Source organism: Fragaria vesca, linkage group LG4, assembly GCF_000184155.1.
Source record: "Fragaria vesca subsp. vesca linkage group LG4, FraVesHawaii_1.0, whole genome shotgun sequence".
Taxonomy (NCBI): Eukaryota; Viridiplantae; Streptophyta; class Magnoliopsida; order Rosales; family Rosaceae; genus Fragaria; species Fragaria vesca.
Window position 1 is genome coordinate 336,821 of NC_020494.1, and position 19,439 is coordinate 356,259.

The 19,439-nt window shown below is 37.5% G+C and overlaps 3 protein-coding genes across 3 annotated transcripts; 1 reads left to right on the plus strand and 2 right to left on the minus strand.

Moving 5' to 3' along the window:
• Positions 1-227: 227 nt before the first annotated feature.
• On the minus strand, positions 228-4,687 carry LOC101295222 (casein kinase I isoform delta-like). Its single transcript, XM_004297780.1, has 14 exons — positions 4,567-4,687; positions 4,387-4,427; positions 3,733-3,802; positions 3,500-3,648; positions 3,304-3,399; positions 2,455-2,525; positions 2,093-2,154; positions 1,945-2,008; positions 1,776-1,860; positions 1,294-1,420; positions 1,122-1,195; positions 962-1,022; positions 693-826; positions 228-503 (listed from the first exon to the last, which is right to left on the minus strand). Exons 1-14 carry the CDS (start codon positions 4,640-4,642, stop codon positions 228-230), a joined length of 1,386 nt encoding a protein of 461 aa, XP_004297828.1. The 5' UTR covers positions 4,643-4,687.
• A 331-nt stretch (positions 4,688-5,018) lies between these two features.
• Positions 5,019-7,376, plus strand: LOC101303690 (putative pentatricopeptide repeat-containing protein At3g23330-like). Its single transcript, XM_004296329.1, has one exon. The coding sequence runs from the start codon at positions 5,019-5,021 to the stop codon at positions 7,098-7,100; it is 2,082 nt and encodes a 693-aa protein (XP_004296377.1). The 3' UTR covers positions 7,101-7,376.
• A 770-nt stretch (positions 7,377-8,146) lies between these two features.
• On the minus strand, positions 8,147-14,663 carry LOC101303986 (casein kinase I isoform delta-like). The gene is made up of 14 exons (XM_004296330.1): positions 14,163-14,663; positions 13,986-14,026; positions 13,126-13,195; positions 12,886-13,034; positions 12,690-12,785; positions 11,853-11,923; positions 10,775-10,836; positions 10,630-10,693; positions 10,446-10,530; positions 9,964-10,090; positions 9,795-9,868; positions 9,634-9,694; positions 9,355-9,479; positions 8,147-9,158 (listed from the first exon to the last, which is right to left on the minus strand). Exons 1-14 carry the CDS (start codon positions 14,236-14,238, stop codon positions 8,883-8,885), a joined length of 1,377 nt encoding a protein of 458 aa, XP_004296378.1. The 5' UTR covers positions 14,239-14,663; the 3' UTR covers positions 8,147-8,882.
• Between the last annotated feature and the right edge of the window lie 4,776 nt (positions 14,664-19,439).

Sequence of the window (19,439 nt, forward strand, 5' to 3'; positions counted from 1 at the left end):
TTATAAAGGTTAAGAATTCAGATATGGGATTTAAAGAGGCCATAAACAGAAATCTTAAAAGCAATCACCACTGGCGAAACAAAGGTAAAAGAAATTAAACGGAGTCGATACAAATACATGGGAAACAAGAACTGTATGTAACCAATTTCTGCTAGGTAACTACACATGTTACAAACCAGAACTTAATAAACACCTTAAAAAAAGTTTTTATTTTATCAGTAGATAGATCAGACTTTATTCTCCGTACCAATAGAAAGGAGCTCAAACCTCCTAAGTGCATCATCACGACCGCCTCTGGCAGCTGAAGTACGAGTATAAGACGCTTTCGATTCATACACAGGTGCCCTTCTAAGTACATCATCATGACCACTGCTTGAGACCAGCCGGCTTGACCTGCTCTCGCTAGGCTTACCACAGGAGCTTGGCCTACTGCTTGATATGACAGGCCACTTTGAGGTGCTGCCATTTCTAGATGAACTCCGGGTTCTTCCTGAATCATGATGCTGCAAGAAACATGCAATGGAAATGTATAGAATGAATATACTTGGCACTAAATAAATTTCCTTTGACAAAATCTAAATCAAACCAAAAAAAATATACTTAGGCTTCTAAAGGAAGTATGAACACTGAAATCATTTGAAGACTAGATCAAAACATAAAGAGTAGTTGTATAAGATGTTGGCACCACTCACCACATCTTTGGATGATGGCGCATCTTCAACTGATCTATGTCTGGAGTTATCGGCAGGTAAACCCTGCCCAGAACCATTCCTTCTAGAAAATGCTTCAACTGCACCTGAAAGTCTCTCTCGAAACTCGTATCTCGCTGACACATAAAAGCTTAATTCAATCATAGACTATAGCACCAGATCCACGAACAAATATTGAATCAATGTAAACACCTATTTACACAAAATACTGATGCATTTCAAGCCTTAGTTGAAAACTTAAATTTACAAACCTGAAGGCCTTTCTGTTCTTTCTGCAGATGGTCCAGGACTCAAAGCTGGTTTTGCACTTGCCTGACAGTAAGGAAATAACGATCATTAACAATGCAGATATACACACAAAAATAAAGAATTGTTTCCTTCACAGAAAACCCCAAAAATTTAAGTACTCACTCGTGAACTAGAACTGGAGCCAATGTGTGGATACTTCATTGTCCAATCAAATACATAGTCGTCAGATCGATAACCTGTAGCATTTACAAAATTAGTAGCCCAATCATACTTGTTCATCTTTTTTTATTAGAATCATCATTACAAATAATGCATCTAGTGCAAGTATACTAACCTTCTCGAATAAAAAGGTCTTGGAAAAGTCTCTTCAGGTATGAATAGTCTGGTTTATCTTCAAAGCGTAATGAGCGACAGTAATGAAAATATGTAGTGAACTCTGACGGATACGATTTACACAGACCCTGCAGATTGGAATAACAGTATTCAGAAAGCATAAAATACTGCAGTAAAGGGCATTTACATAACTGTTGACTGCACAATTGCGATTATACAGCATAACACCTTTGAAAAGGATGACTCAAAGTAGTCTCTTTTCTGGTGGAGAACAGATGCAGTACCAGGCCCAACATTTCAAATCTTCCCAAGTTGAAGGATTAAAGGATAGAAATTATTGCTTTAAGCAGCAGATTTGTAGTATTTTAATATTGCCATCCTTCCTACACAATCTGTTTTCCTAGCTTCATTCCTCCCCACCAGCCATGGTATGAATGTCATTAGAGAATTTAGGCATATACTAATGAGAAAATTTGAGAATACCTCAATAGGAGTAAACATCTTCTTTTCACGGATCTTGTCATATTTCTGTTTTTTGGTACCTGCTTTCAACCCCTGCCAGGGAAGGCTGAAACAGAAATTAAAGTTAAAATATGAACATAGAATAAAGAAGAAGAAAGATACAGCAAAAATACTGGTAAGTTAACCATACCTTCCCCTAAGAAAATACATAAGCACATAACCAAGAGACTCCAGATCATCTCTCCTGCTTTGCTCTGCAAAAGTTATTATTACCATCATATTTTTAGATGATGAAAATCATAAAAAAAACACCAACTCCAATAAGTCTACATACTAACCAATACCAAGGTGAGTGTTAACACTTGCATAGCGAGGTGTTCCTGTCAGATTCTTATTTTCCCTGTAAGAAAGGTCACACTGAGATTCTAAAGAATAAATGTAGAAAAGTAAACCGAATGCATTGACATAATTATATTTCTGATGAACAGAGGTATAATAAAATGCTGACCAAAATGATTTGATAAAAAGAAATGATACAGCACAAGGAAACATAACGTTATGAAGGCCAGTGCGAAAAATGTTTAAGAATATAAACTTGTTAGAGAATTGTAATACCAAATTTGTGTTAAGTAAATCAATGTGACAAAAGCAGTGAATACAAGGGAAGTCACGAGAACTAGAAAATTTATAGAGCGGATACCTGTATGGTATGTGCTTATGCGTTTGAAGATCTCTATACTTTTTCGCAAGGCCATAATCAATGATATATACCTGCAGAGAAAACAAAACCCAGAAAAGAAATGTCAGGCAATGCATAGTTCAGCTGTTCAAGGAACCATGTTGTAGTTAAATTATTGCTGCACGGCCTGCACCCACTTTCATGTGACAGTGTGATAGACAAGATGATTAAAGCAATGAAACTAATACTAGAATACAGGTATTTAAGTTCTCAGATCATATCCTTAAGGTTAATAAGGTTCAAACAAACAGCTCAGTTATCAGCTTGCTCTTGATAAATGCTAAAATAAGACTAGTCCAGCTCCAGGGCATGATTTCAATATCCTGGAAGCATATAAAAGTCAAACTTCTTTCATGTAAATCAACCAAACATGTGATTTTGCTTCATTTTCTACTCTTGCACTTCAGATCAATTATAATCAGACATCTTTAAAAAAGTTTAGTTTATGAAAGAGCTAGAGTATATAAATGTGTAATAACAATACTAACAGACCTATACAAATAGTGATCCATGGAAAAATAGTATACAAAAACTACGTTTGTAAGTGAATATAGTCAAAGGACATGCCAGATATATGTTGGCTATCTGAGAGAGTAGAAGTGGAGCTTAATAAGTACAAAAGCCACTTCATCATAGTAGGACAAATGTAGGGTGGTTTGTTCAAGGTTTTCGTTTATAGAACAGATCAACGAAGCTATACACTCGATCTGTATCCAATGAATACAAGTTCATTTGAAATTATTCCAACCAAGCATGTAAACACAAAGATGTGACCATGATTTAAGACAATCAACTGAAAGACTCAAGTACCTGATTAGCTTTACGCCTAAGACCCAACAAGAAGTTATCAGGCTTTATGTCACGGTGAAGAAATCCCCGCGAGTGCACGTACTCCACTCGGTCTATCTACAGAAATAAGGGGGAAGCATAAGCATGGGAGCCATGTCAACAACCTTCCATTTTCCTTATAAGAAAACATCAACCATCCTTTAACATAATAACTTACTAATTGATCTGCAAGCATTAAAACTGTCTTCAAAGAGAACTTCCGGTTGCAATAGTTGAACTTTTCTTCTAGGCTTTGGCCAAGAAGGTCAATAACCATGACATTATATTCACCCTCAACTCCGAACCATTTAAGATGGTGTACACACTCTAAATACGTAAGAAAATACATAAGTTTACTTTGGCCTCTAACAGTGAACATTTCATGGAAAGGAGAAAATAAACTAAACTCACTTCCTCCTTGAAGAATCATGTATAACTTTGACTCATAGTGAAGCTGAGGGTGTTTTGTCTTCACGGATTCCTGAGAACAAAACAAAGGATCAGAAAAAAAATACTGGTACTGTGTGAATTCCAACATACATACCAGGCCAACGTTAACTACTAAGATATCCACACATCTAGATTACAAGAAAGCATACAAGAGAACCATAGGGCAGCTAACTGATGAATACACGTTTTTCCTAAAAGGAATCAAATAGTCTGGATTAAGGCACCCACGGCAATCAGCCAGTGAAACCTAGTTTGTTTCTAAACCTGAAAGACTAATACCACACATCTTCATAAGCTAGATACACGCATACCAGTAAACTAAAACTCTAAAACCAAATAAACCCACACATCTTAATACACACACAAATGCTGTATTACAAACCAAAGTCTGTCACTGTGCTTCAAACTTATCAATGCCATCACAGACCACTCCCAACAATAACGATTAAATTATTATACATTGCATTACCTAAAACATTCCAGTGGTTCAAACTAACTAACAAAGTTTCAAATCAGTCAACACACAGAAGAGCCCCAATCTCATCCAAGAAAGTAACCAAATTCTACCCAAAAAGATGTCAAACAAAACAAGAACAATGAAGCTTCCTGACATACCAGCTTCACAGCCACCTCCTCTCCAGTTCGTACATTAATCCCTGAAACAAAACCAATCCAACATTACTCTCAAAGTTTCAAAACACAAACCCAGCTGCACTTGATAGAAAACTGAACCAAGCAAGCAATGCAACTGAAAACAATCAGCTATTGCTTCAAATTAATACACACTCTACATACCCAAATAAAGCTCTCCGAACGATCCACTGCCGATCTTCCTCCCCAGCTTAAACTTGCCTCCAATAACAGGCTCCATGATCTAAATCCCCCAATCAAAACAACACCCGAAAAACCCACTTCACTCCTTGAAACCACAACCCAATCCTCCCTATTACACTGATGACTCCACTTCCGCCATGCAACATTTAGATCCACCAAAGCTCATGAAAAACAAAAACCCCAAAATCCTTATCGAAACCCTCGAAGACCCAAAATTGATTGCAAAATCTTAAAGATACTCACTAATCAGTGGAGCCCAAAGAACAATTATTTGGGGAAGTTTTAATTTTTAAGGAAAAAAACAAAAAAGATCTCCCTAAAAAACCTCTTCTCCTTTTTTGAACGGGAAACCAAAACCCCACAATTCCTAACAGCAAAAGCCTCAGTCTTGTCTTGATTGACAAGCAAAACCCATGAGCTGCTCCATGCTCAAAACCCTGTTCAGAAACCCAAGCACCATCAAAACCCAATCCCAAGCCAAACAGCTCCACGCCCAAATCCTCAAAACCACACCCTCTCCTTCACCTCCCGACCTCTCCTTCCTCCTCTCTCTCTACTCAAACCTCAACCTCCTACGCCACTCCCTCACCCTCTTCAACTCTCTCCCTTTCCCTCCCACCCCCATTGCCTGGAAGTCCCTCATTCGCTGCTACGCTTCCCACTGCCTCTTCCACCATTCCTTGTCTTGTTTTATAACAATGAAAGCCAACAATGTCTCACCTGATCGACATGTTTTCCCTTCCGTGCTCAAATGCAGCGCGTCGATTGGGGACCTGAGGTTTGGCGAGGCTGTTCATGCGAATGTTGTTCGGAGCGGCGTGGATGTTGATCTGTATACATGTAATGCGCTTATGAACATGTACGCCAAGGTCGAGAGGTTTCATGCACACCAAGTGTTCGATGAAAGTCCTCACTCAAGTCAGTCGAGTGTTAAAAAGGTTTTCGACACGATGCCACGTCGAGATGTTGTGTCTTGGAACACGGTGATTGCGGGGGAAGCGCAGAATGGGATGTATGAAGAGGCATTGGCGAGGGTCCGAGAGATGGGGAGTGCAGGATTGAAGCCGGATGGTTTTACTTTGTCGAGTGTGCTTCCGGTTTTTGCAGAGTATGTAGATGTTGTTAAGGGGAAGGAGATTCATGCGTATGTGGTGAGACATGGATTTGATGCGGATGTGTTTATTGGGAGTAGCTTGATTGACATGTATGCAAACTGTACTCGTATGGAGGACTCGCTAAAGGTGTTCGACCTGCTACGCCAGGGTGATTCCATTTCATGGAACTCGATTATTGGAGGATGTGTGCAGAATGGTATGTTTGATCAAGGACTTGTGCTCTTTCGGCGTATGTTGAGGGCTAAAACTAAGCCAACAGATGTTTCCTTTTCAAGTATCATTCCAGCTTGTGCCCACTTGACAACTCTGCATTTGGGGCAGCAGCTCCATGGATACATAATACGGGGTGGGTTTGAGGATAATATCTACGTAGCGAGCTCACTAGTGGACATGTATGCCAAATGCGGTAATATTAAGATGGCGAGGTGGATTTTTGACAAAATGGAGCACCATGATATGGTATCATGGACAGCCATGACCATGGGATATGCATTGCACGGTCACGCCCATGATGCGATTTCCTTATTTGAGCAGATGAAAGGGGAGTCAGTAAAGCCTAATTATGTTGCTTTCATGGCTGTATTGACTGCTTGTAGCCATGCTGGATTGGTAGACGAAGCTTGGAAGTATTATAATAGTATGACCAAAGAATATGGGATCGCTCCAGGTATAGAGCACTATGCTGCTGTTGCAGACCTTCTTGGTCGAGCTGGAAGGTTGGACCAAGCTTATAGCTTTATCTCTAACATGCATATAGAACCAACAGGAAGTGTATGGTCAACATTGTTGGCTGCTTGTAGAGTTCACAAGAACATTGAATTGGCTGCAAAGGTTGCTGAAAAAATATTTGCTGTTGATCCCGGGAACATTGGAGCTTATGTGCTATTGTTTAACATATATTCTGCTGCTAAGAAATGGAGAGAAGCAGCAAAAATGAGAATCTTGATGAGAGATAAGGGCATGAAAAAAAAGCCAGCCTGCAGTTGGATTGAAGTTAAAAACAAGGTTCATGCTTTTGTAGCAGGAGATGAATCCCACCCGTATTATGATGAGATAACCAAGGCTCTGGAAGTTCTCTTGGAGCAGATGGAGCGAGAAGGATATGCGCCGAACACAAATGAGGTGCTCCAAGATGTGGAAGAGGAGCAAAAGAAGTACTTGTTGTGTCACCACAGTGAGAGGCTTGCCATAGCGTTTGGCATCATTAGCACTCCTGCTGGAACAACAATTCGAGTAACAAAGAACCTCCGGGTGTGTGTGGATTGCCACACGGCAACAAAACTTATATCCAAGATCGTCGGAAGAGAGATAATTGTCAGAGATAATAACCGGTTTCACCATTTCAAGGGTGGAGAGTGTTCATGTGGAGATTATTGGTAAGAGAACCTGATATAAATCCTGTGATAGTTGGCACAATTTTGCTGTCGACACTACATGCCAATGGCAGCTTTAAGCAAGGAGTCACTGATCTGGAGCCCGAAGAACATCCCAAAAAACCCCAATTTTCTGTGGCGTGTTTTGTCTAACGCTCTGCCTACAAATTGGAACATCTTTAGGAGAAAGATTTTTCCAAATCAAGTTTGCTCTATCTGCGGAGAATACCCGGAAACTATAGAACATGCCTGCTTTTGTCCCCCTGGACTTCTGCAGTGTGATTTGGGAGCTCCCTTGGGTATGTTCCTGATAAACAAAATATTACTTCTTTGGAGGACTGGCTGCTCACTATCAATGGGAAGTCAAAGTGGTTATCAAATGATCATTTTGATTTTCTTTTCAATACATCTGTTTCACTTTGTTGGAAACTTGGAAGCAAAGATGTGAAGCGGTAATAAGATGTGGTAGGCCAAACCCGACTGCTACAATTGAGTATATCCATAGAAGCTATGGTGAATGGTGTCAACTACACAACTTGAATGTTGTTCCCGCCGTTGAGACTTCTACTGTGATTATCTCCAATGATTATGAGGAATCACAACGGTTGCTGAGGCTGGAGCTAGCTTTCATGGCAGTCACAATTCTCTATTGAATTCGAAGCAGAAGCTATTATGAAGGGTATTCAACTAGCTGCTCACCTATGGTTTCCCAACATTGTTCTTGAAAATGATTGTCGGGAAGTGATCTGCGCTCTTGACGATCCTTCCCTCGCCCCTAATTGGAGAATCTATTCAATAATCAACAGTGGAGTTGGATTCCACGTCAAGCAAACCGCATCCGAGGTTGTGCTCTCAGTAATGAGCTCATAATCCCTCATATGCCCCCTAACTCGATGTTGTCGGTTATGAGGATGAGAGATCTCTGCAGTTGCTGCTTTGCCAGCTACTAATTTCTGATTCTACGAAAAAAAAAAAAAAAAACTACTAATTTCTGGTTCCCTTCTACTTTGTGTTGCTATTTGTGTTATTTGATGTTTTTGTTTTTCCTTCTAGTTGTATTCCAAGTTGTTCTCTCTTGACCTTGTGGCTTAATGAAGTATCTTTCGACCCAAAAAAAGGAGTCACTGGCCTCAAAACTTAAAGACCTAAACTGCCTTCGGTTTCATCACATTTCGTATGAAGGACATAACAATCCAACCAAATCAGTTCCATTATGTTCTCAACTGCGATACAGTATCGGTTTATAAAGGTCGACGTAAGATTTTTTTTTTTTTTGAATAGGACATATCAGATTTTCAGAAATGTTTAAAGCAATCACTACTGGCAAAAGGTCTGATTTGGTAAAAGAAAAGGGAGTTGATACTAAGTACATGAGAAACAAGAATGACTATGTAACCAATTTCTGCTAGATAGCTACACATGTTACAAACCAGAGCTTAATGAACATCTTAACAAAAGTTTTTATTTCCCTGGAAAAAGATCACCAAAGCTGTATTTATTACAGCTACCAGAATCTCAAATATATAAACAACTCCCTGAAGTGAGATGGTTAATCTCTTTCTTGGGTGAGTCACCGAGGCACGTTGTAATGGCAAGAAATCCATGGAAGTGGTAAATGATGGGTCCTTCTAAAGGAGAAACTTCACTGAGCTTTTCAACTATGAATGAACCCGACAAGGGATACACATATACAGAGCAACTGTAGTAAAACCATTGTAGGGCTGACATCTTGGGATAGATACTACACGGAACTTTGAGGCAGGAAATTAATCAGTAGATAGATCAGACTTTATTTCCTCTTCCCCGTACCAATAGAAAGGAGCTCAAAGCTCCTAAGTGCATCATCACGACCGCCTCTTGCAGCTGAAGTACGAGTATAAGACACTTTCGATTCATACCCAGGTGTCCTTTGGGTGGTTGACAGGCGACCACTGCTCGAGATCAGCCGGCTTGACCTGCTCTCGCTAGGCTCACCAGAGGAGCTTGGCCTACTGCTTGATATGACAGGCCTCTTTGAGGTGCTGCCATTTCTAGATGAACTCCGGGTTCTTTCTGAATCATGATGCTGCAAAAAACATGCAGCGGAAATGTATAGAATGAATATACTTGGAACTAATTCAATCTGACGTGATCCTTTGACAAAATCTAAATCAAAGCAAACAAAAAAATACATAGGCTTCTAAAGGAAGTATGAACACTGAAATCATTTGAAGAATAGATCAAAACATAAATACTTTGTATAAGATGTTGGCACCACTCACCACATCTTTGGATGATGGCGCATCTTCAACTGATTTAAGTCTGGAGTTGTCACCCTGCCCAGAACCATTCCTTCTAGAAAATGCTTCAACTGCACCTGAGAGTCTCTCTCGAAACTCGTCTCTCTCTGACATATTCATATAAATAAAAGTTCAATTCAATCATAGACTATACCACCAGATCCATGAACAAATATCAAATTAAATTAATGTAAACACCTATTTACACAAAGTAAATGCTGATGCATTTTAAGCCTTGGTTGAAAACTTAAATTTACTGACCTGAACGCCTTTCTGTTCTTTCTGCAGATGGTCCAGGACTCAAAGCTGGTTTTGCACTTGTCTGACGTACAAATGAAATAACGAACGTTAACGATGTAGATATACACACAAAAAAAGAATCGTTTCCTTCATAGAAAACCCCAAAAAATGTAAGTACTCACTCTTGCTCTAGAACTGGAGCCAATTTGTGGATACTTCAGTATTGTCCAATCAAATACATAGTCAAATTGATAACCTGCAGCAATTACAAATTAGTAGCCCAATCACGTTTGTACATCTTTTTTATTAGATTCATCATTACAATAATGTATCTAGTGCATGTATGCTAACCTTCTCGAATAAAAAGATCTCGGAAAAGTCTCTTCAGGTATGAATAGTCTGGTTTATCTTCAAAGCGTAATGAGCGGCAGTAATGGAAATATGAAGTGAACTCTGATGGATACGATTTACACAGACCCTGCAGTTCAGAATACCAGTATTCAGAAAGCATAAAATACTGCAGTAAAGGGCATTTACATAACTGTTGACTGGAAAATTGCGAGTATACAGCATAAACACTTTTGAAAAGGATGATTCAAAGTAGTCTCATTTCTGGTGGAGAACAGATGGAGTACCAGGCCCAACATTTCAAATCTTCCCAAGTTAAAGGATTAAAGGATAGAAATTATTGCTTTAAGCAGCAGACTTGTAGTATTTTAGTATTGCTATCCTTCCTACACAATCTGTTTTCCTAGCTTCATTCATCCCTACCAGCCATGGTATGAATGTCATTAGAGAATTGAGGCATATACTCACAAGAAATTTGAGAATACCTCAATTGGAGTAAGCATCTTCTTTTCACTGATCTTGTCATATTTCTGTTTTTTGGTACCTGCTTTCAACCCCTGCCAGGGAAGGCTGAAAAACAGAGATTACACAACAAAGTCAAAATATAAACATAGAATAAACATACAGCAAAGATACTGTGAAGTTAACCATCTCAGACAAAAGTACAACCTTCCCCTAAGAAAATACATAAGCACATAACCCAGAGATTCCAGATCATCTCTCCTGCTTTGCTCTGCAAAAGTCATTATCACAATAACATATTTAGATATTGAAAATTATCTAAAAACACCACTACAATAAGTTGCATACTAACCAACACCAAGGTGAGTGTTAACACTTGCATAGCGAGCTGTTCCTGTCAGATTCTTATTTTCCCTGTCAGAAAGATCACACTGAGATTTTAAAGAATAAAAAATAAATAAAAGGTATAAAAGTAAACCGAATGCAGTGAGATACTTAAAATTCTGATGAACAGCGGTATAATAAAATGCAGACCACAATACTTTGATAAAAAGAACGATACAGCAAAAACAACAGCACAAGGATATATAACATTATGAAGGCCAGTGCAAAAAATGTGTAAGAATATAAACTTGTTAGAGAATTGTAATACCATATTTTTGTTCAGAAAAACTGGTAGACTGATCAGGTGTTTAATTAGTTATGATGATCAGTGAGAGTGTACATGGGTAAGGACATCTCAGAATTTTGGAAGACTTAACCACTTTGATTGTTTACTTATTTCCAAACAAATAACATTTTCAGAAGAAAGCACAGTTCGCACCAAGCAAGCCAAAGTTTGATCCAAATAAAAAGACATATACCAAGATGACAAGTCTTCCAAATTACAAAGGAGAAAACTGACAATGCCCATCCCATGTAATATATTGATGAACTATTTAAAAGGAGAAAACAGTATAAAAAGTGAGATGCATGTGCACTTGTGCAGAAAGCAGCAAGTGGTCCAACGCAATTTGAGAAAACAAAGACTTAAGTTACAGTTTCTACTCTTGCTGTCTGGTGACCTGATTTATGCTTTTTTCTGCTTATCATAGATATTTCATCTCAAAGAGAAGCATACTATCTCATATTACTTGAAAAAAAAAAAAAAGAATATGCACACACACATACATAATATCAGCAACAAGAATCGATATAGATGTTAATAATAATACAAAAGAAGGTTACAACTCGTTCCAATTTGTTATAACCAGCAGCATTATTTTTGAGATATACCAACATCTCATCTGAGATGTCAGCAGCATGATTTATTGGGATATTAGCTCGAATTTTGGAGACTAGATGCAATCGGGATGTTGACCAGCCACCAAGTGACAAAAGCAGTGAATAATGGGGAAGTCACGAGAAATCAAAATTTATAAAGCGGATACCTGTATGGTATGTGCTTATGCGTTTGAAGATCTCTATACTTTTTCGCGAGGCCATAATCAATGATATATACCTGCAGAAAAAACAAAACCCAGAAAAGAAATGTCAGGCAATGCATGGCTCAAGGACATGTTGTAGTCAAATCAATGCTGCAATCACTTTCATATGATAGTGCGATAGACAAGATGATTAAAATGATGAAACTAATACTTTCAGGTATTTAAGTTCTTGAGCTTGAGCCATAGTTACAAAGCCATAGTACCCTCAAACCATATCCTCAATTAATAAGGTTCAAACAAACAGCTCAGTTATCAGCTTCCTCTTGACAAATATTAAAATAAGACTAGTCCAGGGCATGCCTTCAATATCCTGGAAGCATATAAAAGTCAAACTTCATTCATGTAAATCAACCAAAAATGTGATTTAGATTCATTTTTTACTTTTGCACTTCAGATCAATAATAATCAGACATCTTAAAAATGTTTTAGTTTATGAAAGACCTAGAGCATATAAATGTGTAATAACAATACTATCACACTACAGACCTATACAAATAGTGATCAATGGAAAAATAGTATACAAAAAGGACGTTTGTAAGTGAATATAGTCAAAGGACATGGCAAATATATATTGGCTTTCTGAGGGAATAGAGAGCTTAAAAAGTATAGTAGGACACATGTATGGTGGTTTGTTCTATTTTTTCGTTCATAGAACAGATCAAGTAAGCTATACACTCTGTATCCAATGAATATAATGTTCATTTGGAAATATTCCAATCAAGCATGAAAACACAAAGATGTGACCATGATTTGAGACAAGCAACTTAAAGGCTCAACTACCTGATTAGCTTTACGCCCAAGACCCATTAAGAAGTTGTCAGGCTTTATGTCACGGTGAAGAAATCCCCGCGAGTGCATGTACTCCACTCGATTTATCTACAGAAATATGGGGGAAGCATAAGCATGGGAGCCATGTTAACAATCTTCCATTTTACTTATAAGAAAACATCAACCATCCTTTCACATTGCAACTTACTAATTGATCTGCAAGCATTAAAACCGTCTTCAAAGAGAACTTCCGGTTGCAATAGTTGAACAAGTCTTCTAGGCTTGGGCCAAGAAGGTCAATAACCATGACATTATATTCACCCTCAACTCCGAACCATTTGAGATGGGGTACACCCGCTAAATACATAAGCAAATACATCAGTTTCTTTCGGCTTCTAACAGTGAAAATTTCATTAAAAGGAGAAAATAAACTATATAGTAAACTCACTTCCTCCTTGAAGAAGCATGTACAACTTTGACTCATAGTGAAGCTGAGGGTGTTTTGTCTTAACAGATTCCTGAGAACAATTATAAATTCATATAAAGATAACCACACAAAATGCACGGTACTGTGCCAATACCAACCTCACATGCCAGGCAAATATTAACTAGAAAGATAACCACACATCTAGATCACAAGAAAGCATACAAGAGAACCATAGAGCAGCTAACTGATGAAATCAAGTTTTTTACTTTAAGAATTAAATAGTCTGGATTAATGCACCCATGGCGATCAGCAAGTGTGACCGAGTTTGTCTCTGAACCTGAAATACTAATACCACACATCGTTGTAAACAAAATATACACATACCAGTAAACTAAAAGTCTAAAACCAAATAAACCACACATCTTATCACCATCCAGAATATCTATCAACTACTTCTACCAGAACAAAATAACCTATGATGTTCGAATACCACACATATGCTGTAACACAAACCAAAGTTTGTCACTGTGCCTCAAACTTTTCAATGCCATCACAAACCACTCCCAACTATAACGCTTAAATTGTTATACATTTCATTACCTAAAAGATTCCAGGGGAGAACTTAGTAAAGCAAAATGCTAGCCAAGAGTATGAATAATATTGCCACATCCAATTTTTCTTATATAATCAGTGACTTCTGATATTCACAACCTCAAACAATATTCACATTCAACCTACTAAATTAACCAAAATCATCCAAGAAAACTGAGTAACAAAGTTTCAAACAACACACACGAGCCCCGATCCCTTCCAAGAATGTAATCAAATTCTAACCAAAAACATGTCAAACAAAACAAGAACAATGAAGGTTCAGGACATACCAGCTTCACAGCCACCTCCTCCCCAGTTTGCACATTGATCCCTGAAACAAAACCAATCCAACATTACTCTCAAAGACCCAAAACACAAAGCCAGCACTTGATAGAAAACTGAACCAAGCAAGCAATGCTACTAAAAACAATAAACTATTGCTTCAAATTAATACACACTCTACATACCCAAATAAAGCTCTCCGAACGATCCACTGCCGATCTTCCTCCCCAGCTTAAACTTGCCTCCAATAACATGCTCCATGATCTAAATCCCCCAATCAAAACACTACCCGAAAAACCCACTTCACTCCTTGAAACTGCAACCCAATCCTCCCTATTACACTGATGACTCCATTACAGCCATGCAATCCTTAGATCCACCAAATTCCATGAAAAAACAAAAACCCCAAAATCCTTATCGAAACCCAAGAACAATGCTCAAACGAAAACCCTCAAAGACCCAAAATTGATTGCAAAATCTGAAAGATACCCACTAATCAGTGGAGCCCAAAGAACAAAAATTTGGGGGTGAAATCAAGAATGTGAGCAAGGGAAAGTTTCAATTTTTACACAAGAAAAAAGAATGAAAGGGAACATTTAAAGTCGGATAAGAAATCAAAGATGGGATCTTTGGGATCTGGGTAGGAAGAAGATGAAGGGTTTGGGTTGGTTTTCCGGTGAAGGATTGATCTTTAATCTCTTTTCGTCGGCAAAAATTGGACGGACTGAGAAAAAGGAATATTGGAAGAGCGACAAAGAAGGGAAAGAAGAGAAATGGATATGAGAGAAAGTGGATGATTGAATGATGTAAAAGGAAGTAGGATATATTATTTGGGGCGTTTTATTATTATTTTTGTTTATTTTTAATTTTAAGTTGTTTTTATTATGGGTGTTTAATCAGTGAGAGAGTACAAAAGAGAAAGAGGCCAAGGATGATGATGGTGGCCTTTGTCCAACTAGAGTATCCTCCTCTTTGAGCTCTCCGAACAAGCTCGATTGGGCAAGAAGACACGTCTCCATTAACTTTTTTTGTTAGTCATCTCCATTTTGTCAGTTCTCTTTTTTTTTTTGTAGAAACGAAAATGACAATTAGTTTTTGTATGAGAAAACCGACATTTCATCAATTAAACAACTCTTTTAAAAAAAATCAATTAAATAAAGTATCAAATAAATATACCGGTTCTCATGACCGAACAATATATGGTAAAATACGTGTTTCATCACCTTAACAAGAAATAAAAATACAATAAAAAGAAAGGTAAATTTCGTATAAAAAATACCTAAAGTATGATCTATTAGACAATTTGGTACCTAATTTAGAAGATGACACTTTAGTACACTTAGGTATGTTCATAAACATTAACCATTCGAGCCTTGGTTGGCCTAGTAAGGGGAGACTGGTCCTCAAGTTCTTGAGAGCCTGATATGTCAAAATCAAGTTGTGATAGTTCTACCATATGTAGAACAGAGTAAGAAGGATGTATTAGTTTCACACTCTAAATAGATATCCACAATAACCAAAAATATTACAAGATGCATAATGATCGTTTCAATGCTTTGGTAATATTCGGTTTGTATTTTTTTCAATGCTTCATGGATATAAATTATCATGGTAATAGATTTGTTTTTTATATTATAATGTTCATGAACTTTTTGTTATCATGGAGATTCTTAATTTACATAAAATGCTAAATAAACCAATTATTTGATGATAATAAATCATATATTTTTTTTAACTAACTGACAACTTTTTATCAAATATGAGGATTCTCCTTAGCAAGTATATCGAGAATAGTAAAGCGTTACATAATTTAGAAAAATAAATTAGTACTCCTTGGCCAGTGGAGATGCATGCATCGATGGTACGCCGGTTCGGAAATGTGGGGTGGGGGGATACGTACGAGAGATAAATAAATATTTTTATGTTTCTTTTTTAATTTTCTTAGTTTTCATGGCTATCGACTCAAACGTAGAGTAAAGTGTTTTTTTTTTTTTATCAAAGACGGAAATCTATATTAATAAAAATTGAAGAATACATAGAGCGATGCAAAAACATTGGAAAAAAAAAAAAAGCAAAAAAACTACAAACGCATCTATAATAATGAAAAAAACAATAAAAGATAATCAAATGCACAAATGCATTTATATTAAGTAACCAGGACGTAACTTGAGGCCGAACGACATCGCTTGACTGCATATATCATGACAGTAGTGTAAATGTGATAGTAACCATAACTGTAATCGTAACCGATGGTATGACCACAAAAGAGAGGTGATTCGCCCAAGAGTTCGAAAGTAACCGAGGGTCAAAAACTCGAAAATTAGAAAACGAACTCCTAAGAACCATAACCAATGTCAGAATAAGAAGAGCAGTTGTCTCAGATCGGAGATCTGAATATTGTTACTTCCTAGATCCCAAATTCGGATCCAAATCTGACCAGAAACAAAAGCGCAAGCCCACCTGGAGATGGCACCAAAATAGCCACCTAGACCCATTTGTGAAATTCTCCTACGCCCAAATCCAGAGACACTTGGCCCTTGCGCACCCAAGCAGCAACTCCACCGGAACCAACCCGCTTCCACGTTGAACCCTGCCGAAAACCGACGCACTTGCGCGCTCTACCTTTTTCCTGCCTCCACACATCAGAAATTCGTGGAAGAATTACCGTCGGTAACGAAGGCCCAGGACAAGATAAATCTGCTCTGTACACCCAAGGGGCATGAAAATCCCTCCTGAATCGCGTGTCCATTCCTCCAATCCGACCGCCGTTTTGACATGGGCTGCCAATGCCTAGATCTGATATCCTTTGATCTGACCTTATCCTTGTAAGAGTCAGGATCCCATATGAAATTCAGATCCACAGAGCCACAACGCCGCCATCCCCCACCATCACTAATGATGTAGAGTGAAGCAAGAGCATGACCAACATCCGTTGGTCGTGAAACATGTCGCCAAAACGAGGAGGTTGAGGTGCAACAACTTAAAGGTTGAAATATTCTAGAGAAGACTCGACAACCGAGGAACACAAATGCTTGCATCGAAGACCAAGGAAATCTGACAACAAACCGCTAGGGTTAGTCGCCGCCAAGGGAAGAGAGCGAGAGCTCTCATTTTTTTTTGTTTTTAGATATTAATTAATATATATCGATCATAGTCTAAACTCGTGTTGATAAACGTAAAATAGGAAAAATAGAATTAGTCTACTCATTCATTAAAAAATCTCCTTTATATAATAAAGGAATTGCAACGGTAATTGTTATAATTACAATTATGACAATAATGATAGATTTGAGTTGTTACATCAGTTAATCATTAATTCTTTAATTCACTCTCGTCAATTACTTTGACGAAGGACGAAGACACACAATAATGTGTTTTCCTTCAACAATCGTCTATTTATCGTTTTATTATCAAATGTACAAATGAAGAAACCTCTCATAAGTTTGGCGGAAACTTTTAAGATAATTAAATTAAGTACACACTCTTTTTGGGGTCAAAAACGTGTATGGAGCTATATTTATAATATCTTGTTTTTAAAAAATATATATATATATAATAAGTAGCGTAGCATAATAAGTTAATTTCTTGGCAAAATTAAACTTTAAATTCATATTACATCATGATTTGTAAAAGACCCAGGCAGGCATCGCGGCGGCGGTGTACACATCGGATTACGAGATAGGCTTCAAGCAGGGCGGTGATCTACGACACAGATTGGCGATGGATCAGAAGTAGGTGAATAGATTCTGAAGGTCTTGCACAACAAGCGGTTAGGGGTCTGCTCCTATTCTCACCGGCGGCTCTGAGTAGTGTTCTCTTGATTCGACTTTTAACCAAAGTTTTGAGGTGCAAGTACGCAACCATGAATTGGAGGAAGGAAAAACCGCCAGATTGAAGCGGCGGTAGAGGCTCCTCCAACGCGCCCAGCGTTGGACGACAATGGAGGGGAGAAAGGAGAAGAAGAGTTCACTTGGGCTACAACATTGTGGCCTAAGTGGGCTGGGCTTTAGGGTTTTTACCATTTCTTCTTCTTCTTTTCTTCATTGGGTTGGGTCTGCGTTTGGCTTACGAAAGAGTGACACCTCTAACCTATATTGATGTTCAGTCAAAGTTGGTTCGATCGCTAGTTCGTTGAGTGGAAACATATACCAATGGGTCTTAAGCATCAATACTCATCAGGACGGTTGCTTTCTTGCAATCGTATATGTTTAGAGGTTAATTTTATTTGTTTTCTAGTATTAATGTCCATCTTTTTGGAAGTAGATTTTGAGGTTGTTTTTCAATTCGTAGTTTGTAATTCTAGATTAAGTTATACTTTGTGTGTGAGTAATCCATCAGATTATTCAGGAATTGATCATTATATGATCGTTATTGGCTTGGCATGGAGTTATTCCAGTTTTTTATATAAAAAAAAAAAAGCAGATTATGTCATCCTTGATGAAGTATAAAGTGTATAGACAAAGAGATAACAAGAGAATCATCATCTTATTCATTGATAGGAGCCTTTTATATAGGGAATTACACAATACCAATATGGTAAGGATATGAATACATAGATCTAGTCTAACTACATATCCTATTGGCATAAGACCAAGACACACATAAAGAATATCTAAAAAGATACAGAATATCCTAGAACAATCCTCATATTTTAGGTGCAATTTATGCACCTTCAATTCATTACTTTGCTGCTAAGGAGATGACATATACGTTAAGACATTTTACTTGAAGGTTAATCTGTGTTAAATGCCGTGATTACCTTGCCTTATTAGCTAGGTATGCTAATGATTATTTGGATTGATTAACATTAGTACGATGATCATAATAATCTGGATATAATTAGTTGATTTCATTAAATCAGTAATATTACTTTAATTAATTAGTTGTTAAATGTTTATGATGAGCCACCACATCCTGGAAGTATAGCTCATTCATAAATGTTTAATTTTCTGACAAAATGTAACCAATCTTTGTTTCTTTTTACATGGAATGATATCCATGTTCCAGATATTAAACTTAATGCATATGGATGCAAAAATAAATCACATTTATATTAGCCTACAGGAAAATACGTGATGCATGCTATACTTAATTTCACTTACCTTAATAGGATTTAATTGTAGATTTAGTGCCACAGCATACGGAAGGTTCTTGAAATTTTTTCCAAACCAAATAGATTTGTTTGGCAGTGGCAAAGAGGATAGATATAATATTCTTAAATACGACAGGTCTGAAATTTGATGGTGAATTTGCTTAATTTTGGTGCTCTGATCTGGAAATTATGTGATTTCCATAATTATCCAACATCATAATTCTCATGTATCCAGCGACCCAATGGCGCCAGATTTATTAATTAAAAGAAAAAACTTCTCATTCACTAATCTTCTTAATTCAGTCATGCACTTTGTGCTGTTTTGGTAAGAAGTTCATTATCATCAGTCAAAAAATGTATTAATTTGTTG